The sequence below is a fragment of the Misgurnus anguillicaudatus genome, chromosome 2, assembly GCF_027580225.2.
Source record: "Misgurnus anguillicaudatus chromosome 2, ASM2758022v2, whole genome shotgun sequence".
Classification (NCBI taxonomy): Eukaryota; Metazoa; Chordata; class Actinopteri; order Cypriniformes; family Cobitidae; genus Misgurnus; species Misgurnus anguillicaudatus.
The window spans coordinates 38,744,527-38,772,401 of record NC_073338.2 but is presented as its reverse complement, the minus strand read 5'-3'; the positions used below and the strand labels follow the sequence as shown (position 1 = coordinate 38,772,401).

At 38.1% G+C, this 27,875-nt stretch overlaps 1 protein-coding gene across 2 annotated transcripts in view; it reads right to left on the bottom strand.

Moving 5' to 3' along the window:
- clstn2a (calsyntenin 2a) overlaps window positions 1-27,875 on the bottom strand; it is a 363,118-nt gene that overhangs the window by 66,222 nt on the left and 269,021 nt on the right. For both annotated transcript variants that reach the window (XM_055203135.2, XM_055203134.2), the window contains 4 exons: window positions 23,679-23,828; window positions 10,965-11,150; window positions 7,200-7,457; window positions 2,798-2,919 (listed from right to left, as the gene is read on the bottom strand). In XM_055203135.2, the coding sequence (XP_055059110.2) occupies window positions 2,798-2,919; window positions 7,200-7,457; window positions 10,965-11,150; window positions 23,679-23,828 (716 nt within the window). The remainder of the gene's footprint in view (window positions 1-2,797; window positions 2,920-7,199; window positions 7,458-10,964; window positions 11,151-23,678; window positions 23,829-27,875) is intronic.

Sequence of the window (27,875 nt, the reverse complement as noted above, 5' to 3'; positions counted from 1 at the left end):
AGGCGAGCATATTCTGTTTACTGTCTCCAAGCTGGAGACGCACCATTATCAAACGCCGCTAGAGAACAGGTACATGGTGAGGAAAACAGGAAGAGCGAAAATGCACTGAAGTGTAAACAAGCCTTTCTCTTGCCTTCAATGTTTTTTTCATTCACAAGCAGATCTCGAATGGAAAGAAATATTTGTCTCTACAAAAATCAAACCAAATGGCCATGAAAGAAAAATGAACAGAAAGAGACATACACTGATACAGAGGCTTTGCTTCGTATTGTTTTATATAGTGAGTGTTGACAGCACGATCAGCACAGCTTGCTGGCAGGCTGCATGTCACCTTCACCCGCTTGTTTACTTCTGTTTTTCATCAGCCATTTTGGTCAAAATAAAAGATCCATACTTTTGTATTGAGCACATGTAAAAGACCGGGTTATATTCCACTATCTGCAGTAGTCAATCCTCTGCCTATAATTTGTCCAAATCCTGCACAGTTTATTTATAAAAGCATGTCCAAAGTACCCATATTTGGGTGGAAGCAAAAACTGACTGTTTTCCTGTGTGTACCTTTAAATGCAAATGAGCTATTGGTCCTCACTCCCTTATCAAAATACAGGTAGCGCTTTCAGTTAAATAGAAATTATAGTATCATACTATTTAAATACGACGGAGACTGCACAACGTGAGCGAAAATATGGTAATGTCAGTGGCTGGGGGCGGGGCTTTATCAGTGTGATGTCACATTGATAAGAATATCAAAACAGCATACCTAATAAGACCGCTTTGGTTTAATGTGGATTATAAAAGAAAGAGAGGGTGGATTGTTTTTTTTTGTGGATTTTTTTTTTGTATGGTGGTTGTGTTCACACACTGCTAATAAACAGTTATGTCCAAATACCCGTTTACAACAGAGTTTATGCACTCACCTTAAAGGAATATTCAATTTTCTCAAAAGAAAAATCCAGACAATTCACTCACCACCATGTCACCATGTCTTTCTTTGTTCAGTCGAGAAGAAATTATGTTTTTTGAGGAAAACACTGCAGGACCTTTTTCATCTCAATGGACTTTAATAGAGCCCAACATTCAACACTCAACTCAACACTTAACAGTTTTTTCAACGGAGTTTCAAAGGACTATAAATGATCCCAAACGAGGCCTTATCTAGTGAAACGATTGTCATTTTTGACGTGATGCGTCTCTCTCGTCCACTTGTGATCTGATCAACGAAAACACATCTTAACAGCCCCTATGATATTTTTCCTCGCGTCGATGAAAAAGGAGTGTCTAAGCTACGTTTCTGGTTGCTTTTTGTTTGGGATTTTAAGCAGACATATCATGAAAATCTGACTTTTTCCATGTGTAACATAAATCTGTGTGCTATGACGGATCACAGGCAAAGGACGCTGTAAATTGTAGTTATTTTTCATTGCTTTGTACTGAAACTCATGTTAACCGTGGCATAAAATGGCCACCGTAGGAGTTAAAATGCACTCGCTGGGGGGGAGGGTCTAGATAGTAATATTCAGTAGGTTGTCATATAGAATTTTACCGCGAGATGGCAGTAAATCCTACACAGTGTAGCTTTAAACTAGCATTAAAAAGATCATCAGTTGTTTGTTTTCCAATGATAATGACCGAATAGGTTTGTTTATTGTAACTAACACATCCTAGCTTACCAGCAAACTTTCTGCATCAGATGTTAGTTAGCTTCAGGCCACAAACTTTATGTAAATCTCCCATTAAGAATAAATGGCCTCCAATCGCTTGTTGCCGCAGATTGCACCGAGTGTAAATGCTCTTTACAGTGACAATGTGAGGTCCAATGTCTGGCTCACGGGCACAATCGTGATAGCTAACAAATAGTTTTTTGTAGGGTTTGAATACATTAACTTTCTGTTACCATCCCAGATCGCCTATGCTACATTGAGAGAACGAATGCGATACAACACGTGTGGGCGAATTCCTCACATGTTATTTTGTCTAATCAAAACATCTGCTGTCAGGATGATTGCAAAATTGCGGTGCTAGCAGGCTTTTGGAATATGACCAAACCCTGCCGGTGCTGTGATCTACTTACTGGTCCACTCCAGAGCCCTACTTACTATAATTGATCTAGATTATTGATTAAAGGCCTCTTAGCCAATGATCTGTTTTGTGTTTTCAGACACTAAGGGAGAGAGACAAAAAGTCTTTTGACGATACATACAGAATAATTACCCGCATCAGGCCGTATATACGGCCGAGCACAGAGTTGTGCACGCGAGCATAATTTGCACTTAAGAACAGGTGTGGGCGAAGCACTATCATTATTTTCACAGCGAGAGGTCATTGCTGTGGAGAGCTTTTCATTCTGATTACATGCGGCTCAACTTGATTCGCTGGTATCCACGGCAGGCGTGGGAGCCATAGTGACACATTGAGTCTATCCCTCCCCATTACATACATCCTCTTTTATACCCTCACTACATGCAACATTAGTCAAAGAAGAAGATATAGGGAGTGTTTCTAAACACAAACAAACCAAGCACCGGAGATCTCCGAATGACACCGCATATCCAGTTCTCAAATTTTCCTCTCATACAATAATTATCTTAAGAGTGGCAAATTGCTCTTGACAACTAAAGATCAGTCACTCAATTAATGAGTCACCGGTAATTGAAAATTATACAGAGTGAACTTTGCTTCAAAAGTTATTACTATAAATGGAACCTGATTAACATGCTTCATCTCCAGTCTTGTTTATCAGAACCGTGATGTGGACGTGTGTGCTTGAGGGTATGGCAGGTGCCCGGGTGTCCCTCACCTGTTCCAGTCTCCAGTGAAACTCTGCCGGCCTGAAGGAGTCCAACTGAATGAAGTCTCGCCTCAGCAGAAACACCAGGCGGCAGTTGTGCACGTATAAAGAGTAATGATGCCTGTTCATCTCTGCATAAAGGAAAACCACAGAGAAGTTGAGTCATAAAAGCCTTACATGCTCCAAATATCACAGTAAGACCCAGGTTCTGTCAATGGACTTTTGGCAGAATTTTACAGCAGTACTCTTTGAATAAATCACTGGCAATTTCTTTTCGATCTACAGATTTGCATTTAAAGCTCTGATGGCTAAAAAACTGCACAGTTGTTTTACATTCAGCAGGTTAAAGAAATAAAGCAAGGCTAGATGAATATATTCTTGACTTTGAGAAAAATCTATCAGCACCATGGTTTGCAACTTGCCACATATCCAGGTTATTGTTATACAATTGCATGAGCCTAAAAGCAAATGTGTAAGGAAATAACAATGCTGGTTGGCACCAAAATAATATGTAGTTACAAACTTCACTCACTAGTGACTATACTACACTCGAAAAAATGCTGGGTTATTTTCAAAAAGTTGGGTCAAAATGGGATGAAACCACCCCATTGAATTGTAATTTAACCTATGCTGAATTGTTTTAAAGGAATACTAAATGTTCTTTTAAAAAAATCCAGATAATTTACTCCCCCATGTCCTCCAAAATGTTAATGTCTTTCTTTGTTCAATCGAAAACAAATTATGTTTTTTTGAGGAAAACATTCCAGGATTTTTCTTATTTTAATTGACTTTATTGACAGAAAAAATAAAAATATGTACTTTTAAACCACAACTTCTCATCTTCCACCGGCCGTGTGACGCGCCAGTGAGACCTTGCGGTATTGCGTAAGCACGTCAAAAGGTTATGCGTTACATATGTGAAACGCACATTTGCGGACCATTTTAAACAATAAACTGACACAAATTAATTAATATCATTCCACATACAACGTCAGAACGGTCCTCTTTCTCCACAATTGTGAACACTGGGGTAGTTTCACATACGTCACCCGTGTCCTTTTGACGTGATGATGCATTACGTGAGGTCGCGCTGGTGCGTCACACGACCAGTGGAACATGACCAGTGGAACACGAGAAGTTGTGGTTGCATATTTTTTTATTTTTTCTTGAAAAAATGACAATCGTTTCGCTAGATAAGACCCTTATGCCTCATTTGGGATCATTCAGAGTCCTTTGAAACTTCATTCAAATTGCAATTTTAAACTGCATTGAAACTGTAAACTGTTGGGGTAGTTTTTTTAAGAATTTTTTTTAAGAGTTCTCCTTTAACCCATTTTTGGGTCAAATATAACCCTAACCCTAATTTAACCCAATGGCTGGCTTTGTCCATTTTTGACCCACACTGTAAATACGCAGCATTTTTGTCAAATGAACATATATTTTTATGCTACTTTAACTTAAAAAAATTAAGTTAAAAAAATTTTAACTTCTCACAAGCCAAAATTTAAAATAGTAGGTTGAATTGACTTTTTAGTTATACACACTCTAAAAATGATTAGTTGACTTTACTTAAAAATTGAGGAAACCCGTTGCAATAAAAAACTAAGCAATTAAGTATGGAAATTGCTTACTTTATATCTATAATGCAGCGGATTTCCCCCAAAAAAGTTTAAGTAAAGTCAACTAATCATTTTTACAGTGCAACTATTAGTTTACTAATATTGTTAAGTTGATTTAACTCAAATTTTAAGGCAATTTTAAAGGGACAGCACTTTTTTTGAAAACATGCTCATTTTCCAGCTCCCCTAGAGTTAAACATTTGATTTTTACTGTTCTGGAATCCATTCAGCCGATCTCCGGGTCTGCTGGTAACACTTTTAGCATAGCTTAGCATAATCCATTGAATCTGATTAGTCCATCGCACTCAAAAATAACCAAAGAGTTTCAATATTTTTCCTATTTTAAACTTGACTCTTCTGTAGTTACATCGTGTACTAAGATCGACGGAAAATTAAAAGTTATGATTTTCTAGGCATATATGGCTGGGAACTATATTCTCATTCTGGCGTAATATCAAGGATTTGCAATGATATTACGCAGTGCCCAAAATAGTCCTCTGCTATTGAAAGTTACTAAAGGGACTATTTTCAGGCACTGCATAATATCATTGCGCCTCCTGCATCCATGTTACAGCAGCAAAGTCCTTGATTATTACGCCAGAATGAGAGTATAATTCCTATTCATGTTGCATAAAATTGAAACTTTATTGATGTTGTTATTGTCATCCGTGTTCTGTGGCCGGTTGCACCAGCTGGGAGTAAACCCGGCCGTAAGACTACTCTGGACGTAAAATGCGCTTTACGTCGGACGTAGAATTTACACCTGTTGCACCATCTAGCCGTAGCGCACGTCTGAGACTTAAACTTACGTCTCAATGGTAGGGGTAAGTATAAAGTATTGACTTTTTTCTATGGCAAAAATAGAAATAATGAAATGTGATGAGACATAGGTGCGTCTAATGCACAGGATACGCGAGCAATGTGCTTTTATGCATGGTAGAGAGACCGCCAATGAATTATAAAATACATAAATACTTACAAAGACACTGTAGAGAACTTATTAAAAGCTTTTGTTTAATTTTGTTTGAAACTTGAGCTGTTATAATAAAGCTGCAAACTATTATACCTTTTGTGTGAACAGTAAAGGCTTTCGTGAATGTGTTTGATGGGTCTGCACGTGACGCACGCATCTTGAGGTGCATGAGGAAAGCTCTCATATGTCATCTGAGTGTAGCTGCGTCTGGTCGTAGTTTCAGATGGTGCAACAAGCGTAAATAGTTTTGATAATGTCGGACGTAGCTAAGCCCGACGTAAGACTAACACCCAACTTTTTTTCGTCCGGCTGGTGCAACTGACCCCTGGTTATTTGCGCATGATTAAACATGAGTCTTTATGGTGAGAAACAAGTGGGGATTGGGGGTGGTTGGGACATAGAAAAAAGTTTGGGAACCGCTATGTAAGCTATGCTACAAGTGGTACCGCCAGACCCGGAGATCGGCTGAATGGATTCCAAAACGGTAAAAATCAAATGTTTTACTCTAGGAGAGCTGGAAAATGAGCATATTTTCAAAAAAAGTGGAGTGTCCCTTTAAGGCAGCACAAACATTTACTTTTTTTTGTAAGTTGAACCAAATACATTTTTTTACAATGTATAACTGTGACCGAAAAGGCTGCAGACTGAAATAAAATGATCAATATTGTGATTTTAAGGACCTTTCAAAAAAGCAACATATTCCATCTTGAAAAACATTGAGCATAACATACTGTAATATTTACAACTTAGATGTGTTTTGTCTGAAACATTGCATCATATCTATAGCTGAAAATAGAGAAATACGCCTTTATCAACTTTGGAGAAATGTCAGCTTGGCCATCTTAGAAGCTAGTTTGACCCAATTTTACAGAAGGATCCAAACCAAATGTCGATCTATCCTTGAGCCATACTAACAGGATGTGCATGAGAGCACCTCCTTTCGACCAGAGACTCTTGTTAAGACATTTCTCGCTCTTGTCGATATTGGCGCGTTCCACTTTCCATCGTATGGTTATTGTTAAAAGCATGTTGTACAGTACAGGTCTGGTCTGCCTTCAGCTACTCTCTTTAACAGAAACCTCGGATTTATCAAAGTGGCCTTACGTCTTTTTAACACGACATCTCACTCCTCAACGCTGCCTTTGTGCCTTTTAGTGCCTGTTGAATTGATTAAGTCTCACACCCACTCAACATGAAGCCTGAGATCAATGAACTTGAGTCCTGCCAAGCAGTAGGGCCCCATCAGGGCCACTCATTCATTGCATTTCTTCATAGAGTTTCCCTGATTTAACCTCCAAAGAATTTTATTCTGAACTAGTCGTTAATCCATATCTAACTTATTCCCCTAATCCCCCTCCCTAATGCTGCTGTTTTTTTGGGATTTCGGACACACGTATGGAGTACTGGTTTTATCCATTCCAACTATCCAGGGTCTTTTCCTGACCACCAAACCAGTTCAAGAAAGCTTAAATACTTAACCTTAACACTAATAACCTTAACTCATTCTTGGGTTGCAAAAAAGCAAGACAAAATGCAATGAAGTTGAGAAATGTATACGGTCTGCATCTTTAAAATAGATGTATACAGGCATTATACAGTATGATATAAGACCTGTCTAACCCTGAAACATACAGTATTAACAATTTATGCATTTTTTTTTTTTTTATCATGCCATGTTCGTGCAAAGAAACATGTAAGATACAATGCAATGTTTGAAAATCCATCTGATATGTGTTCATAGACCAACAATGTAAACATATGACAGATATGGCCATTTAAATAAACATGTAATTGTTTGTGAAAGTCACTAAGGGCTCACCAGTTTTGTCTGAATTGCAGAGTAATGTCTCTTTCTCTGCTCTCAATCCTGGACTTGGCCCGTGCTTCATCCACGTTGCTATGGTAAACTGATCTGTCAGGTTCTGTGGCACAACCCACTCCGGGATATTAGCTGCTTGCCGTCCATCAAATCGGAAGATGAGGTCACTATCTCTCCCGCTGTCCGTCAATAAGGACGCAGTCCAATTGGTGGACGCGCTGGGGGCCGGGAGAAGGTCCGTGCTGCCCGAGGCTGCTCCTGTGAAGATATAAACACACAGGCAAGCTCGAGGTTACTGCGAGAGGGAGCGTTGAAGAATTGCAAGCTGCCTGTCATAAAGAGTTAAAATCATGTTAGTTGCCCTGGCAGTCGAATAAACTGTGCACACATTACATTTCAAATCAAATTAGAAATGAAGCAAATAACATTAGGTTTCGAGACCCATATTCAACCCTGACTGAAATGTCAGTTTTGAAAGCAAACGTCTCATTATGAAACTCATTGCTATTGGAGATGTGGCCTAGTCATGAGACACACTGAGCTGGGGTGCTAATGCAGGCACACTGACTAGGCGTTCACACCAATTCTTTATTCGTATCTAGTTGGATGCTTGAACATTTTAAATGAACTTCATTCGCACTTGAAATTCGTGTCATTCGTGAAATTCAGATGCAAATATACTCAATTTGCTGGCTTTAGCTAGCATTTAGTTAATAGTTTAGTCAATATAGCTTTTAGTCTCAATGTGTGTGTATATATATATATATCAGATTGAGTAAAAAGTGCTTTTTACAAATTACCAGATTGTCCAACCTCCTTACTCACTTTCTTCCACGCGAAATCCTTTTTATTCCTCTTTCTATGTAAAAGTTCGAAGATGTGTTGTACAGCTCCGGGTGTCCACATTCAGCGATGATGATTCGTCTTCCATTGTTGTTTCGTATTTCTGCTTACCTCACTATGTTGTAAATCACGTCAAGAGCAAGCTACTAATTGGTTACACGTCGTGAATATCCGCCAAAAACCTGATTTTTCAAATCGCACGAATCCCGCGTTATGCGCGCCAAACGCCTGAAAAGTTAAATTTTTCAACGCTTCATTTGTGGCTGATGTGAACGCACCATGACTTCTTTTCTCTAGTCAAAGATTAAAATACAGTTAACCCCACAACAATAAAACCACTTTCATTGGTCAGCATTCTTTTTCTTTTTAAGTGCATTGAATTTAAAGGAAAACACCACCATTTTTCAATATTTTACTTTGTTTTTACCTCAAATTAGACTAATTAATGCATACCTATCTTTATTCAATTCGTGGACTTAATCTTTGTACTGTACAGCGGGTTGGAAATGTGTTAGCATTTAGCCTACTGCGCGCCGAGGTCGAAGTGCTGCAAACTAAGTGCTCTTCCGCCATACAATATAGCTCTCATTTTTATCTGCTTTTTATTTTGTGCCACCATACTTACTCATGTAACTACTCATGTAACAATAAATTTTTTATAGGGAAAACATGTTTGGTGGCTTCTATATCCATCCCTGTTTGGATCCTAGGCTAAATGCTAACACATTACGATGTGCTGTACAAAGATTAAGTGCACACATTAAAAAAAATATAGTTATGTATTACTTCGTCTAAGTTGAGGTAAGAACATAGTAAAATATTGAAAAACTGTGGTGTTTTCCCTTAATGGAAATACACATTTAAATTGATTCAAAATTGAATTGATTTTCACTGTAAATCAAATCAAATCATTCTGAGTTTAGCAAAAAAAATTTTAAATCGAACCAAAAACCTACTAATTGTGAATCAAAGTGATTTGCTTTGTACCCAAAGATTTGTACCACTAAAAACACTTCAAATTATTAACATATAAGTAAAGCAATATAATAGTTTTGTTATAAAAAGCTAAGTAGAAAAATAAAAAAGTCTTGGGCTCCGCTGTAGCTTTCAAAATTACGGCTTCAGAGGCTCCCATCAGGCGTGACATCAATGGCATTTGGTCAAGAGGCACGCGAGACCCTATGACATTTAATGTCATTCATCCAACTTAACATGAAATGTCTAAAGGCACCATATTTGGGGTGTCATCCCAAGTCTGTCATGTGGTTTCAGAAGAGAGATATTAGTACAAGGGATAATTGTTCCTTAAAATGGGGGCATAAGAAACTTTTTGGACATTTTTGTGCTAGTTTTGTGTGCACTCGCTTTGAATCTCATGCCGAAGCCCTAAATATGCACAAGCAGTGCCACCTATCAATCTTTGATTAGCCTCCTGTCGGGCACGCTCTCTTTTGTGCTCAGTCATGCCTCTCTGCATGTTTTATTTGGGAGTACAGGAGGATATTGAATCTTTTTTCCCCACTTAGGGGTGACAGGACGGCTAGCACAGAGGGACAGAATGAGCGATGAGCCTCAACGATGTCAGACCAGCGGGTTCTCATTCCACATCTCCACATCACTCAGCCCATCACAGGCCCAAAGAGAGCCGGAGACGGAGTGTAAGGAGAAAAAATATGGCAGCTGTGCTGCTTTTAAGCATCGCAATATTCATTCCTGCCAATCGATATTAGACGATAAATTCACCGCCAGTCTCCGAGTGATCGTCTGAGCTCTTCTAAGCGAATCCATTTCCAGAAAAAAACTAAAGATACGGGTCAATAAGATTACATTATACGTCCAATTTCTACTGTTATGCGAGTCTCGGCAACGACCCTTGTCATCGAATGTCCAGTTGGGACAAATAGAAAATGTTCTTCTGATGATAAAATCAACTTATATTTATGCGTTTAGCAGTTGCTTTTATGTAAAGTGACGTTCATTGGATACATTTTAGCAGTCGTGCATCTCAATTGGTAGAGCATGGTGCTATTAATGCCCCGGCTTCAATTTTCAGGGAATGCACAAACTAATACAATGCAAAGCGCAAATGCACTATAAGTGGCTTTGGATAAAAGCATCTGGCAAAATGCATAAATGTAAACGAAGTCCTCCTAAATAGTGTCTCATAGAGCAAGTGTTATTGCAGATACACAATACCGTGCCTATTTTCAGATGCATTTCTGTCAACACAAAGTAATTGAAACAGCCAAGCATCAACAGGGGAAAATGAATATTACAGGGAGACAGCCAAGAAGGTAAAAAGATCAACACACTTAATGTTTGGCAGACTCACAAATCAGAGAGCGACAATCATTACACACACACACACACACACGTACCTTACATAACAGTGATTTTTGGGAGATACATCAGTCTTTCCACAGAGTGTATTTACTGTGGTACCAAGTATGCTAGACATGCAATATAGTATAAGGGTACATGTCAAGGATTTACTAATAATGGAAAGGTTTTCCTTTGGGCTTTTCTTGTACAGACGACAATGATAAAAAGATTTTGGGGGACTATCACCACATAAATTCATAAAGTTAAAAGAACAGACTGAGTTTCCCAGGCTCACCGTTTTTATAAATTAACATTTTGTAATTTACATAGAGGTGATTTTCAAAAGACTTGCACTTCAAAACTTGTTTGTATGTTCAGTCCCCCATCATGTTAATGAATAAATGCCCCTAAAATATGAAACTCGTCAGAAACATTGGCTGTGAAAACCTTACGGTTACGGTTTGGTGAGGGGTCTGCACTGGATTCAAAGAAGCGAATATGAACGTATATGATTTGTACAGAATGACAAATTGAACCCATTAAGCTCGGGAAACTGTTCTGGGCTGACTGATAAATTATTTGCGCTCGAGCCGACCTTACCGCAGAGCTTCTGTAGAGACTTCTCTGAATAGGTCTCTCTGTCACAGCCCTTCCCAATGTGGCTGGTCTGGAGCTCCACCATGGCCCTCACAGAAGATAAGGGTCCGTCGCAAGTCTCCAGGTGCATCTTGGGAAAGAGCTGCTTACTGCCGGTTCCAGGTTCGTAATCCACACGCTTGTTCCAACCTGAACAAAACACACATTAGCTCTATATGTATAATATTAACTATTTGGACTAAAAAGATTTTTCAAATGCATTTAAGGTGCATTGTGTAACTTTTACAAGGATCTCTAAACAGAAATGCAGCAGTAACAACATAAATAAACGGCTTTCGTGGAACACACGTAACTTCTGGTAAACTCCGCTAAGAATCAATAACAACAAAGTCCTTTTAGAGTAGTTTATTTCCAAGAACAAGCTAAATAAACAACATGTAGATTATCTTAGTACAAATCATAGCTAAAGCGTATCAAAAACTACACTTAGGTAACGTTACTGTGTAAAATGTATACTATATAATATATACAATCTTAACTACAGATTGGCTGCCAAACCTCCCATGAAACAGCAGTAATGCACAGTGATGCTCCGATCAATGCCGATTAAAAATACGTGGCCGATCACTATTCTGAATCGGACAGCCGATCTTATTCACAGTTATTTCATGTACTACAGCTTTTAATCAGTAAGTCCTTATCGATTTAAAATCATTGTTAGTTTAAGTTGTTTATAACATGCAATTGAAAAAGCAACACTCAATAAACATAATTATTAAACATATTCTTTATTATCATGAAAATACCTGAAAAGGTTTGATGAATAGCAATTTAAATGTATCAATATATTAAGACATTTCCTGGAGCTGCGTGTAATCATAGCTGCGTGTGTATTGTTCTTCGTCTACAGCGCATTTTGAGTTTCTGCACAAGAGCGCCCCCTGGCTTTTGGATGTAGCAGCATTTCGCTGTAATTCATTGAGAAGCATAGCAAGCATTATCGGCCGATCGATCGGAGCATCCCTAGTAATCCATGATCGTCATCTTCCCAAAACCTTTGTTATTTTCAACAAGGTTTTTGTTCAAGAGTTCAGTTTAGCAAACTAGTCAGACCATTAAGCAAACAGAGACCGGAAGTAAAGTTCTGCTCAGATGCATAATCGTGTCACCGCAAGTGCGTCCAATGAAACCAACTATAATACACATAACTATATTATTAGTGATGCACAAAATTAACTGTATTATTTTTATTACCTTAGAATGAGCCGTTTTTATCTACATACAACGCGGGTCCCCTTACATGGAAGTCGAAGTCATGTTTCTATAGTAGCCCTAAACTGACATATAACACATCTAAATAGCGCGTATTGTCACTTTGTTGTCTAAAGGGGGTCGCACACCGGTCGCGCAGCTCAGCGACGTGCAGCGCCATTCTAAAAAAACAAAACACATTGTTTTCTATAAGTGTACGCACACAGGCGCCGTCTGGCTCACTACTCAAATCCCTGTCGCGCCACAGAGCGCCACTCACATAGTTTAACATTAAATAACGTCATATTTGTCCCAAATCGTTAGCGATTAACATTGGCTGCTAACGTATATTTTATATTTTGAAGTAGACGCTATCTGACTAAGCTTGCGCTAATGAGGCGTTTAGCGCGGTACACGCGATTCTGAATTGAGCGTCTGGCGCGGTATTTAAATTTAACTTTGGCGGATTTTCGTGCCGCGTTAACCAATCAGGGGCCTGCTTGCTGCTGTGGCGGCAGCGTCACTCATTCAACATGAAGGAATGCTTGATATTGCCTTGAGCAGTCACCCGGAGCTATACGACACAAGTTCTTATTTCTATAGAGACAGGAATAAAAAGGACTTCGCTTGGAAGAGTGTTAGTGAGGACATTGGGCAACCTGGTAAGTTGTAAATACACATTTCACTTTTGAGTCACTGACGTGTATCGACCCGCTGCATTTTTCCCGCTATAGTAAGGTGACCAAATACAAACCGGTAACTCTTGATAAATGCACAATCAACATCAGCCATCTTGCAAACAGACAACCGCATAGCACTTGCTCCTCCCACAAGAAGCGGATTTCGCCTCTGACGCGCATCAAATGCTTGCTTTTTCCGCACGTCTAAAGCGAAGTAGATGCATTCAAAATGTTCAAGCGGCAAACTAGGCGCAGTAGATGTGATTTTGACGTCTCAAACGTGCATGACATATAACGCATCTAAATAGCGCGTATTGTCACTTTGTTGTCTAAAGGGGGTCGCACACCGGTCACGCAGCTCAACGCCGTGCAGCGCCGCGCCATTTCGCCTCTGACGCGCGTCAAATGCTTGCTTTTTCCGCACGTCTAAAGCGAAGTAGATGCATTCATGTTCAAGCGGCAAACTAGGCGCAGTAGACGCGATTTTGACGGCTCAAATACGCAACATTAAACATACAGCTAAGCTAATGAACTGTTACTTGCTCGGGTAAATGCTTATTGCGATTATTATTATTATCATCATTATTACTGTCCTTGCTTCGTTTCCTTTTAGAAACAGCCATAACAATGTTAAAATTATAATGCACCGTCTTCTTGGTTATTGCTTCATTATCAGTCTTTTGCAGGTGCTACAGCATCTGTGGTAACATATTGGGTTCGCACATCCAAGCTGAAGCCTTTTATCTATCAGTACAAACATTAAAAGGTTAAACCAAGATAAAAAAAGAGTTAATGGGAATTGATGTGCCCTTTACCTGTACATTTCACACATACTTTGTATTTACACATACTGTGACAGATTTTAGTGTTCATTTTAGTGGCATCACTGTGCGCGTTGTATGTGACTGCACACGGTACTTTATTCTTAAAACATGTAACTTATGGTAAGAATAACCCTTGAGATAAGACATCTCACTCTCTCCCACTGGCCTTTATACTCTCTCACTGTATAATTCAAAGAACTGAGTGCTTTTGTATTCGCTTCAGCTGAGAGATGTTCCCTCAGCTCCATTCCCTAACTGAATATCTTATTACATTATTCATTGGCACCACTGTGGACAAAATAGGACGATAGTACTGTACCACATGCTTCCATCTCTATCTCCTTTTGAAGGAAAAGTTCCTCATAAATATCTAAGGTGCCATATAGACCGAGTGAGCTTAAGAGATTGCTTCAAAATACGAGAACAGGCTTTTTGAGGGAAAACGTGAGGATGCAAAACAGCCGCTTCCAAAGGACTGTGTCTTCTTTCATATCGATATCACACGGGAAGTCGCGTGAGACAATACCACGGAAAGTGCCGCATCAAAATGAAGCCGTGTGCATGTGCCGTAAAGACTCATCTGCTCCCCGGAGAGTTTATAATTCCCTCGATTATCCAAACACACCAAAGCCAGAGGCCAGACTCATTCTGTTCAATAGACAGACCATTTCAAGACCTTGGGGTGAAGATTAACATTAACTGCAACATTAAACATTCATTGCTCATTCACAAATGCCACAAACGCCAAAAGTCAAGGCAGAGCTGCATGGGGACTAATATCACCACAGAAATTGATGAAGTTAAAAGAACAGATTGAGTTTCCCAGGGCACGTAAGAAATAATGAAAGGGGCACTGGGGTGAAATGATGCAGACCCTGCGGCCTATTCGTGACAGGTGGGCAGACATTAGGCGGCCATGAATATCACCTTGCTTGGCCTCATCGCTGTCACAAGGTTTCCATTGAAGCATAGAGATGTTTACTAATGCTAATTACTTGAAGCGGTGAAAATGTTTATATTTATGGATTTGGGCTTTTAGAAAGTGCTTCATTTTTGAGAGTGTGGTGGACAGCGACCAAAAAACTACTGGAGAAAAAGTGCCAGAAAAGGATCAGACTGCAGGTGAGACTTAAACCTGTTTTCCCAAAGGGAGGAGCTTTTGCCAAGCGTGACAGAAAGGTACATCACTGTATTTTCCTCATATTTTATTTTAGGGACCAGTTTATTTGTGCAATTTATGCACAATACATAATTTTCAACACAGTACTAAGTCAAAAAGGACTGAGCCCAGACGTTATATAATTTCACTATCATAATTATATTTGACCCAACAACGGGTTTAAACAACCCATCATTTTGGTTGAAACAACCCAGCGTAGTTTAAAGGGGTGGTTCAATGGTATTTCATGCATTCTGACTTATTAACACAGTTATAGATGCTTAACGTAGGCAAGGTATTTCTGTGCCGAATGCACTTGGCCAGAGTTCGTCCAAGTTTCAGAAAGTTTTTTGATTATGGGTCCAGCTGACGTTTCAGGGGTTTCTATACGTATCACTTCTTTTTATGGGCACTTCCCCTGGAAAACCCCGCCCACCTGTCAATCAGCGGGAGATGCTAGAACTTGCAAACACCACATCACCCAACACAGCTTTGTTTAATTTCAAAACTCAACAATGGCACGAAAGAAGAAGTGTGTTTTTGGATGTAAGGAGAAGAAAGCCAGCCTTATGGAAACGATGGGTATGGTTTATTTTCCGGGGTAGCAGCGGAGTTTTGCGTGTGTGTTTGATGCACTGGATTTCATTGAAAAGTCCCAACTGGATCATGAGTTCCATGTGGTAAGTAAGACTTCTGTCTTATGTTCGAAAAAGGCGCATGCATATTATATAAATGACAAGAGCATGTAGTGAATCATAAGTTAAAATGTGTTGTATAGTGTTGCATGACTCGTACTCGCTCCTCCCGCGGTAGTAACTCCTTCTTCATTTATTCATACATTATCGGAAAGATTCGGTAAAGCTAATCTTTCTTTTATAAATCTGATTAAACAAAAGACTCTTCAGAGATATAAAGGATATAATACTGCTCTATAGGTACTCTAGATTAACATCGGAAATGCAGAAACAGCTTGTGTTATGTGAGCTTTAAATTACAACCCAATGGGCTGGGCTTGTCCTTTTGTGACCCAATGCTGGCCCCATTTAGTGTAAACCAGTGGTCTCTAACATGGTGCCCAGAGTCTGTGAGTTGCCTGCCAATAGCCTCAATTTTAATATTTATTTATGGCATATTTTATGGTAACTTGGCTTCTTTCATGTATGTTAACATTTTGAACAATGATAAAACATATCAACAATTAAAAAAAAGTTAAAAAAAAGTTTAAAGTAGATTATATAAAAAGTAGCCCTCCAAATTGTTTTATCCATTGTGGTAGCCCTTGTTCACAAAAAGGTTGGAGACCCCTGGTGTAAACCATAGACTGTAAAAAATTAGGACATAGTCTCCGTGACAATACCCATTGGTTTGTGAATAGCATTTTTTAAGCTTAAAGTAGGCGTTGCCTGCCCGCGCTATCTTTGCTGCGCGTCACCGCGCATAAATTGTGGATCAATTAAATTTGGGTAAAGTGGTTGCTGAAACCACGCCTGCCTTACTTGATTCTAGTGACCGCAGTGGCAGTTCACCCGTAACTCAAGTGACCACCCCCTTAATTATTCAGAACTTTAAGGGTTAATTTATACGGATGAGTTACAAAAAAAATCACCCCTCTCACAGTTGTCATGAAGGGCAAAATTAGCTATATAGACCAAAAACACTTTTTGTACCATGCTGTAAATATATGATTTTCTACTGTAAAGTTGGGCATTTTAACATGGAGGTCTATGGGAATTGACTCCCTTTTGGAGCCAGCCTCTAGTGGCCAGTCGATGAATTGCAGTTTGAAGGGGGTCGCACATCGAACGAGAAGCGCCGCGCTGCGTCGCGCCATGAATCTAAAAACAGAACACGTGATTTTCTATGAATGTACGCACACCGGCAGTGCCTGGCAGCATCTGTCCGCTGTGACTCTGGATACCGCTCAAATCCCTGTCGCGCCACTCCCATAGTTTAACATTAAATAACATCATATTTGTGATTTAGCGATTAACATTGGCTGCGTATATTTTGCATTTTGAAGTAGATGCTATCTGACTAAGCGTGCGCTATTTAATGTGCACTTTTGGTGTACGATACCTCCGAGTAGTCCTCGACGCAACGCTGCGCTTCTAGTCCGATGGGTGACCCCCTTAAGTCACTTCTGTATTGACTTCATCAGAGAGATTGGAAGGTTGCCCTTCGGTGTAAACTGTAAAAATGCTGGGTTGTTTTAACCCATGTGTAAGTAAATTATAAGGCAACTCAACCTTTGGTTAAAATGAAAGAACTTGGATTAAAAGTCAATATTTAACCTAAACCTGGGTTGAAACAACCAAACCAAGGTTATTTTGAATACAGCAATTGGATTTTTTACATAAATGATTCATAGACCGAATTGCTGCTGTTTGCATTAAATATTTATTTTGAGCATTCTAATATGTGACCCTGTCTATGAAATCCAAATCTCTTATTATGAAATATGGTGCCTAAAATGTTTTTTTTTCAATCATTAATTTCCCTTTAATTTCAATCTTTGACATGGTCTAACTAAGTCATTATTAAAAATATAAAGGTAATGTTTTTACAGAATGTTCTTTACAATAGATAGGATGTCTTTATATAGAAACCAGTAAATCACAATAATCAGTTTATTATCTACGCAGGGCGCAACTGAACAATTGGAAGTGTTCATCTGCTTGACAGATTTCCATGTGCCCTACAATCAATAAGTGAACTGTCACTCTTTGTAAATAGCTCAGCAATATGGTTACTGTACAGAGGAATGGAGAGATCAGTGTTGACAGATGGGATTTGGCCACAGAGACAAAGAGCGACTGGCAAATCACACGCTTATGCAAGCGGGAAGTGTTACAATTGGAAATGCTTCCCTTTTACCTCCACGTTGGCTGTCATGATCGTCACCTAGTCCTTACTTCCACCTCACTTCCTATGAATCACACTGACATCGCAGGGCATCCAATCTTTTAGCCAATGACTGCTTATTCTCTGGGCGTGCAGGCTGCCAGCAGCTGTCAACGCATCTTAAGACACTATCATGTTTTAGATGACACCTGCGTCCCAGAAACATCAGTGACCCTGAAAACCATGGTGTGTCTTTGAGGAGAAGAAGAAAGTGAGGAGTACTCTGGCAATGAAAGGATTTAACCATGACAATATGAAACATGTTTCATATTTTAACATTACTTACTGTATTACACGGCTCATTGAAATGCTTGATTCTGATTGGCCAGGTTTGTTATACCCATAAAACAATGCACTGTAAAAAATTAGCTGTAATTATGCGGCTGGTTGCCAGTAACTTCCTGTAGAAGATAAAGACTGAAAATGTTTCATGTTCCTTTAACTTGAACAAACTGTTGCCAGTAAATAACATAAATGTAAAATCTACAGTAAGTTACTGGAAGCTAGTTGCCCGTAATACCTACACTGTAAAAAATTAGCTGTAATTTTGCAGCTGGTTGCCAGTAACTTCCTGTAGAAGATAAAGACTGAAAATGTTTCATGTTCCTTTAACTTGAACAAACTGTTGCCAGTAAATAACATAAATGTAAAATCTACAGTAAGTTACTGGCAGCTAGTTGCCCGTAATACCTAGTAATACTGTAATTTCTACAGAATTTTTTTTTACAGTGTGCTTAAAACGGGGAAAAAAAAACACAGTAAAAATGCTGCAAATAATCTTGACAGGTAGAGTTTAACTCTTTCCTCGCCATTGACGAGTTATCTCTTCAATTAAGAGAAAACGTTTGCAAATGAGGTTTTATGTTAATCTGTAATACCACGATTATCCTAGATGGCGCACTTTATAAAATGACCCAATTTTTAAAAAACCAAAGCAATTTTTTTACTAATTTTAAAATCTGTGTATGTTTTGATAATCATTCTGAATCTAATCTCTAACAAAATTCCTTCACATGCAAAATGCAATTATTTCAACTTTTTGCAAAAAAAATCTATATATATATTTTTAAAGAAAAATACCCATATTTAAGAGTTTATAAGCAGAGAACAAATATAGATAGGATGAAACGTTTTCTTTTCCATTTTGTTTGTTTGTTTATTGTTTGTTTGAAAGCAGAGGGTCTGTTCTTTTATTTGATATATTTGTATGTTTATATATTTTTAGAAAAAAAAATCTGCAATGCATTTTGTGAAACGTTTGTTAAAATTACAAAATATGCTGGCAGGCAACTTTTCAAAAAAAGGAGGCGGGGAATGAGTTAATATTACACAAAAATGAAATATAAATATGTATTTTTATAATGTAGGCTATATAACATATTATTTATAAATGATTAAACTAAATAGAGTGTTTGTGACATTTAAAAGTCTTATCTTAAAACCAAAAGTAAACAAGTTTTCCATGTGGAAGGTCTCCTTAAAAATGAGCAAATAAAATATTTCAAATCAATATTTAATGTTCCTTATGAAGCAAATAGCCATGTAATAATAGAGATAACGTACAGGCAGCCAGTTGGTATCGTGCTTCGCTTCGGGTCCTGATCACACTGTCGGGGCTTATTTCTGCGATATCAGCTGGCTGTCTGTATTAACCCTTACATACATCACAACAATAGAAACACTATAAATCTAGCTTTATATATTGTCTGTTTCCAAACTACAAACTTTGCAGTGCATACAACACTTGGGCTTTGCATGAACATTGCAACATTGTGAATAAGGAAACCAAACAGACACGCTTGGAGTACTGTAACACTTCCAAATCATTAACATGACAACTGTATTTGAACATTAGAGGATTAACAAGACTTGTGCATAATAGGCTTGAATCCGACATTTGGGGTTGCTTAGAATAAAAGTCGCCCTTTTCTAAAATAAGTCTCTTCTTGGCAAAGATAGCTTTCATTTCTCCTCCAGGTACAGGTACAATTTTTTCTAAATCCATGTCACCTCACACCAGATTCCTTTTAGAAACAGGTGGAACTGACTTTCTCTAATTGGTTTAATCAGCATTCTGTTCTCAGCACAGTTTCACACACCAATCACCGTCACCTTAACAAGCTTTAGACAAGGAAGATGTGCGACAACACCTGGGATTACATTTCCATTTAAAGATCAATTGCAAATTTGTTCCCAATTACAAAACTAAGTTTTCGCAGAAGGAGAGATGATCTTGTCTTGGTAAAAATAAAACATATGAAAACAACAACTGATGAACGTTTCCCAAAGTTTTACATCTGTTTGGATGGACTTGGCTACTTTAAAGACTGTTTTAAAACTGTTTTATAACTGTTTAAGACTTGAGCTTGTATAACTCCAGTGGCCGGTTGCATAAACATAGCCGTGACGTTAAGACTGCGTCTTAAGAATGATTCTGACCAACTAGCAATTAGTTAGGGCTAATCGATCTTATTATTTGGATTTAAATTAGACCAATCTACCTTTCTATGTAACATACTTAAAACAATTATGATCAGTCTTAAAGAAAAAAATTCACGACTAACTTTTAAGACTAGTCTTAAAGTTTTATGCAACCGGCCACAGGGGTCCGCATAGAGAAAGAAGGAAGCAGCCATCTTTTTTCTTTTGCAGGCACTAACCACAATTTGAAATGACACTGATTATGTATCTGTCTTGCCAGCTCCTGGCATCCACTTGTTAATGGCTCAACTGATGCCTGGGAATTCAATTTATCTGCACATATTTTCCATGCATCAATCGATCGATGTGCGACAGAACAGAAGGTGAAAAAAGCTGCCTTGCCTGATTTCCAGTTTATCACTACAGCATACATTGTATTGACCATGTAGAAAACATTTTGTTCAAAGTTAAATAAACATTAAACATTTACAAGTCTTTGTCTTTACAGAGTAAAACTAAAAAAACAGCATCAAGCAAAACATTCTGGGAAACAAAATCTGAAGCAAAAAACAGAAAAAGGTTGATGATGATTTCTGGTTCCCAGAATGCTTTGCTTTGCAAACACAAAAATCAGTATTGTATCAGGTCAGTATTAAAAAGTAAATTCTTAATTTTTATGTAAAATCCAATATCCACCGTGTTATTATGTCATATTTTCTCCCTATTTTCCCAAAATGCGATAAACCTCACTCCTCCTTTTCTGCAAAATAATACTTTTGTTGGCATTGATAAACATGCGGTGGTTTTCTGTGACAGGAAAGAAACATAAGCCATCAAAATCTAATAATTTACGCGAGAGGCAATCGGGAGACGGAAAAATGCTGGGGGTTGCTTGTTCTGCCGACAGCATCAAGCTTCTGTCATGCTAACACATTGACCCCAGGGGATCTTATGAAAAACTTTACATTATTTTACGCAAAGTCAACGAAAATCGAGCAGGACCTAAACATTTTACTGCTGATCGCTGTGAAACGACGTCCCAAGGATGACAGCAGCAATGACAGTGTTCTTAATATGACAAAGTAAGTGTTTTGATTAATGCCATTAATGTTTATTTTTTTAATCAGTGTATACCACTCGTCAACTAAATGAATATAACATGGCAAAGATGAATGCACATTTGATTCAATAGATTTATAGCATTTTGAAAAAAAAAGTGTCATGGATTTATTGCATTTTGTGGAAAATAATCTGTTTTTTAATAAATCTTTGAAAATCAAATTATGGATTTGAATTTTTATTGTTATTATAACCTAAAGATGCTATGTGAAAGTTTGTAACAGAAAATTGTGTTTTTAATATTTTCACTTTCTTGGTATAGAAAACACGTTTTTACCCAAATTAGTCAAAATTGATTTATTGCGTTTTGGAACTAAACTCTTTATATATACAGAGTGCAGATGCAAAACCCTCTAAATGCGCCTGACATGTTTTCTTACAAATGAGCATTTTTTTTATCCGGCTCTCATGTTTAGGTTCAGTAATTTTACTTTAATGGCAATGAAAAGGTTATTAGTCAGTAATTGAAATGCCTTATTTTCACAAATGTCATGTAAGTCTTTTCATTGGTATTTAACAAATTTGACTGTCTAAATTCATGTGGGTATTATTCAAGTTCATGTACTTACAAGCAACCCAAGTTTGAATGTGATCCATGACCATTTCACATTAGTTTTCTCTGCACTTTGCTGTGGACTTTGCTTAAAAATTGAAGTGGCGTACTGCCAACAAACTCGTATTGCTGAATGGGCTGAGGTCGGGATTAAGCAGAATTGAAGCAAGTATTCGCTCAATATCATTATCTCATTTTTGACTGAGGTGACATTTAACGGCTTTTGCATCTGAGCTCATATAACACTAACTTTACTAACTCTCTGGTGCTCAAAACCTATTTACACAGCGCATTTCATCTAACATCACTATCAGCCAAGTGTTCATATGGATTACTAATAATTTAACCATTTTTTAAACTCTCAAATTTGGTGCCGGGGTATTAAACTCAGAAAGGTTGTGAATCATTGATCGATCCCAGTGGTGATCTGTGGGAGAATTTTCCAGTGTAAAACCAATATGTAAACCAATACTGATTAAAAAATATAAGATTGTTGTTTTGTTTTGTGGGTGTGATAGCTGATTGGTTTGAGAAATCATCTCTGATTATGATTTAAATGGAAGACAGAAAATTTGGTTTTTGTTTTGCTTCTGTCTTTTTTCCGGAAACATGATGTGCAATTTAAAAATCCATACTTATTGATCAATTTACCAGAGCTGGTATGCTGTCCGCCTCCTTTGCATTGATTAAAACTGGTCTACCACATATAAAAGAATATATATATATTTTTTAAATAACACACAGCTGAGTTCTGCACATTAGTAATTGCTTAAATCAGTTAAGTGCACAATTTAAAGGTGCAATGTGGACTTTTAGTAGGATCTCTTGACAGAAATGCAATATAATATGCATAACTATATTATCAGTGGTATATAAAACCCCCACATAATGAACTGTATAATTTTTATTACCTTAAAATGAGCTATTTTCGCAAACTGCAAACTGCGTTTTATCCTTTGAGAGCTACCGTAGCTTCTCTTCGCGTTTTGAAATTGAGGTTGGTTGCAATTCGCAATCTCACCACTACATGCCGCTAAATTGTTACATTAATTTTGAATACATTTGTTTTAGACTCATCCTTTTGCCTTTTCTATCACTGGTTGAACCACCAACTGTAGCTGTACACCAAAGCTACTGTGCAGTTCCCTGTGGGAAGTGGGAGTCTACGGATATCGATCAGTCTAGTTAAGACCACTAACATTGTGTGCCACCGAAGAGAGAAGAACAGAACAAGGGATCAAAAAGGTCTCTGAGAACACACTGCTCCACTGATTCACCATACTGCCTATTTTATAGCCGAAGGATAAGGCAGCGATGGAGACTTGAGTAACAAAAGCCTGAGACTTGGGAATTGTAAACATCACAAGTCATTAGGTCTACAAGGAAAAACATTTTCTTCGAATATCACAACAGCACTTAAATAAAAGAGGCTTTGTTGGGCACGTGTTGCTTGTTTTCCTGTGAAATTGCTTCTGTATTTCACAGCTAGGTATTACCAAGAAATAACACTCTGCAATAAATATAGTACAACTAACCTGCAATTTAACCACAACAATGCCCAAATGGGATTTTATATGTTGGCATGTACACCAAGCTTTTGAAATTATTTTTCAAACTCTGACAACAATTTAGCTTTTTTCGCTTTTTGGCTAAAGGGCAAGACTTTATTTTGCCATTTTAAGCACTACATTTTTTTGTTTGTCATCTTTCCCTTACACTTTCATTGTTTGGACTTCGGCCTTAAAATCCCTGACTTAATTTGGACTCATGAGTAGTGAAAACGTCTTCTAAAGAGATGGGGAAACTCACCTTGCCACCCAGGCTTGCACACAGGTTTGACGTCAATGTGAACGGGAACGCTCTCTGTCGCCCTCTTCTGACCGCAGTCATAAGCGGTTACCATGATTTTGTAGCGCTGCTGTTTGTCGTAGCTCAGGCGCTCAGTGTTTCTGATGTTGCCTGCAGGAAAGAAAATCAGAAAGAGTATTGCACCTCACAAACCCATAGACGTGTGAATAGAGTTAAATAAAACGAAAGACACAGTGTTGAGAAAAAACTTAAAACGGCAATTTAGGATGGTTGCAGCTGGCAGATTGCGATTCTACAACAGGCATACGCTTTTAAACAATAATTAAACTCTCATACAATGACTCTGACCAAATGTTTTAATGTAATTTTAAGTGCGTAAGTGTCCCCGTTTCCATAATTACAGATTGTATCTGCAAAGGCGGTTTTTAGTGGTGCTACTTATTATATAGACAATTAAATCTAATCTGTTCTTTTTTTTGATTTCACAAGACTCTGGTATGGTTTATTATCTAGATTTATGGCAAGTTATACCTAGAATAGATGGGATTGGATGGCTACTAAAGGTACAAATGCTGTCTTTAAACTTTAAGTAGATAATACATTTCTTTTTTTCATATAAAACAAATGTGACTGCCCTTTTTTCCAGTGGCCTGGGTTTAGGAAGTATTTTTAACTCATTGTCACTATAGACATCTTAAAAAAGAAAAATTTTATTAAACAGTCTGGGATAATATTAACATTACAACATTTGATTTGAAACTTCTGATGGAAGCTCTATTGGCTATTTTAAATTATTAAAATATTGAATTACTAAAAGATTGAAGGATTACTCTACTTTCATAAAAATTTAATCCAGGTAATTTACTCACCCCCATGACATCCAAGTTGTTTATGTCTTTCTTTGTTTAGTCGAGAAGAAATTAAGTTTTTTAAAGAAAACATTCTAGGTTTTTTATTTATTTTAGTAGACTTTATTGAACCCCAACAGTTTACAATTTCAATAAAATTGCAGTTTTAACGCAGTTGTAAAGGACTCTAAATGATCCCAAACGAGGAATATGGGTCTTAACTAGCGAAACGATAATCATTTTTGACAAGAAAAATACAAAATAAGCACTTTTAAACCATAACATCTCGTCTTGCACTAGCCGTGTGATGCGCCAGCGTGACCCTATGTATTTGCGTAACCACATCGAAAGGTCACGTGTCAGATATGTGAAACGCACATTTGCAGACCATTTGAACTCTTATAAGTTATCTCGTCAATTATAAGTTAATATTTATCTGATAAATATGCCTTTTTGACGAATTTCTATGAAAAGGTGTAATACTGCTTTTATCCACTAGAATTGATCAAAAACTGAAGCAAAAAACGATTTAATGAATTTTTTAACTGCATTTATGTTTGATAATCATTCTGAGTCTGATCTCTAATATAAATTCCTTTAAAAAACACAATTTGTAAGCTTTTTGCTCAACATGTTGTATTTGTGAGGAGAAATATCCTTATTTTAGTGGTTAAATTAAGTGGAAAAGGTAAATCTATAATGAAAAGTTTTTTCCTCGTTTTGTTTGTTTGTTTATTGTTTGTTTAAAAGCAGAGGGTGTTATTTCATTTGATATATTTGTATGTTTATATATTTTTAGAATATTTTTTCTGGAATGCAGTTTGTGAAACTTTTCTGAAAATCACAAAAATGCTGGCGAGCAACTTAAAAAAAAAGCCTGGCGGCGAATGAGTTAAACAATAAACTGACACAAAGACATTAATTACTATCATTGCACATACAACAACGTCTGAACGGTCCTCTTTCTCCACACTTGTAAACACTGTTGTACTGTACACTAGTTTTGCATAGGTCATGCGTGACCTTAACCGGCTTTTCACAGTTTTGTTCATGTGCGCATGTCTCCACGTTTGAAAGATAAACATTTTAGTGCAAAGAAACCAATAAAAGTCTCCAGTCGACTTAAGCAGTTGGTAGAGAAATTGCGGAAATAGAAGCTCATGTTACATTTACAGGGTCTGCAGACACAAGATACAACAGTATAGCTTAAGACAGATATTTTGCCGTCGGCTTTTTAAACCACACTACACACTACAAGTGGTGACTTCACTGCCTGCGAGAAACCTGACAAAACTCCAAGTCCCATGTAAATGCAGTTATCTGCATCAGGGTCCTGCACGGATCCATTTTGGGAGACCCGCTCCCGCCCGTACCCGCAAAGTTCAGCACCAGATCCGACCCGTCATCCGTGATAATATCAAAATTAAATCCGCATCTGCACGGACCCGTTAAAATTTGGCCCGTTAACCGACTGGTACCCGCACACGGATAAATCACACATGCTAAAATCATTCCAATTTGTGCTTTATTTTTATCTCGTACCTCTCTCAACATCACAACAGCATCATGAACGGGCTAATGAAACGGGCTAAAGTGCACTTTGTTTTGCGCCATTCAAGTAGCCTACAATCAGCACAAATGGAACCTGATAGCTACACAAATAGACCTATTAATAAAAAAGACCAAGAAAAAAAACAACCTACCTACACAACCCCTGCTGTGCTCCTACAACTCTCGAATAGCTTTCTAAGAGAAGACGTTCAGTTTCCGGCTATCAACGGCAAAACTTTATGCAACTCCTGCTACGAGAAGAATCAACAAAGATTGCGCACTGTCGCAGTGGTGTTGACATGATGGGTCAAATGTCATATGTTGCGCATGTAATGGTAATTTGGGGGCGTGCACACCAAAGCTTTTATGCCCACGGCCGGTACATGTTTTCAATTGATTCCAATGGAAACTCTGCGTTTTTCAAAGAAGCCGGCGCACCGCGTTTTTTCCGCAATCGGCACTGAGCGTCGAGAGTTGAAAGAGATTCAACTTTGGGTGTAAATCTCCGCTCGTCAATGTCAGTTCTCAAACGGCTGTCCAATCACAGTGGAGGCGGGGCGGGACAAGTATCACAACAACCAACCGGCTCACAGCTTAATCCATTGGGGTTTCCCCGCGCAGGTTCGTATCCTGTCGACTACGCCAAAACTGTTAGATCAGGTCTCCGCACCACAGACAAATAAAAAACGATCCAGCCACAGACACCAGATCACGTCAGAAAATATAAGTTTACTTTGTTAAAGTATTTGTCAGATATAAGGCTGATCAATCTAGAGGAGAGCATAAACAGAGTCGTGAGATGGAGGTTTTAGTATCACAGCTAAAAAGCGATCGGCTGAAAAAACAGCTGGCATTCGGTGTCCTCCAGGAGTTTTCAGCCATGTTAAAAAGTGTTGGTATGCACAACCCTCAGGCATACAAATTTTGCACATATTTTAATTCGGCTACTACCCGCTCGCACGGAGTTAATTATCCGCCCGCATCCCCACCCGTGAATTTTAGGAATGTCACAATCCACCCATTTTAGACACTTTTATGCGGGTATCTGCGGGCACCCACGGGTACCCAACCCGTTGCAGGACTCTGGTCTGCATAGACGTTTATTGCATGTAAATGCATGAAAACAGTTTTCTATAAAAAGCTAATTTTTATAGTTATCCGCTTATTCTGTGCATGTAAACATACTTTTGAGAACCTGTTTGTGTGAGTGAAACTACAGTTATTCAGCAGCATGTAAGCTGTCAATCATAAAAGTGGGCGGGACACAGAGCAAGACTGAAAGCTCAGTCAGAGGTTGAAAAAAGATTACAAAATTACTTTAATTTGCATGTTTGTTCGACAAAAAACTAATAATAATACAAGTACACCTCATAAAATAATAAAAACAGTTCATGACCCCTTTAAAATTATAGCCCACGTGTAACCAAGCTGTGCTCTATAAATGTTAAATCTAGTGTACAGTAAGTATCAAACACAATGTTCAGCTTTCTCTAACAAGACGCACTTTCCATCAATCAAGACACGCAAGCTATAATCATTCATTACTAACACGGACCCGTGGCACAACCTCTATGTAGACATGATGTACAGATCTGCCACCCTTGTATGAGTCATATTTTCATCAGCTTAGAGCCAAAGGTACATTCTGACTCTCTAACCTCTGGCAGGAAGCCCGAGCATCCTCTCGAAGCTTTTAGTGACGAGTACTCTTCCTGGTCAGCATCTAGACAGCGCAGTGGCGCCAGACACTGTTAGTTAAAAAAATGAATGAAAATCTTTCACTTGTAGAGCTAAACCT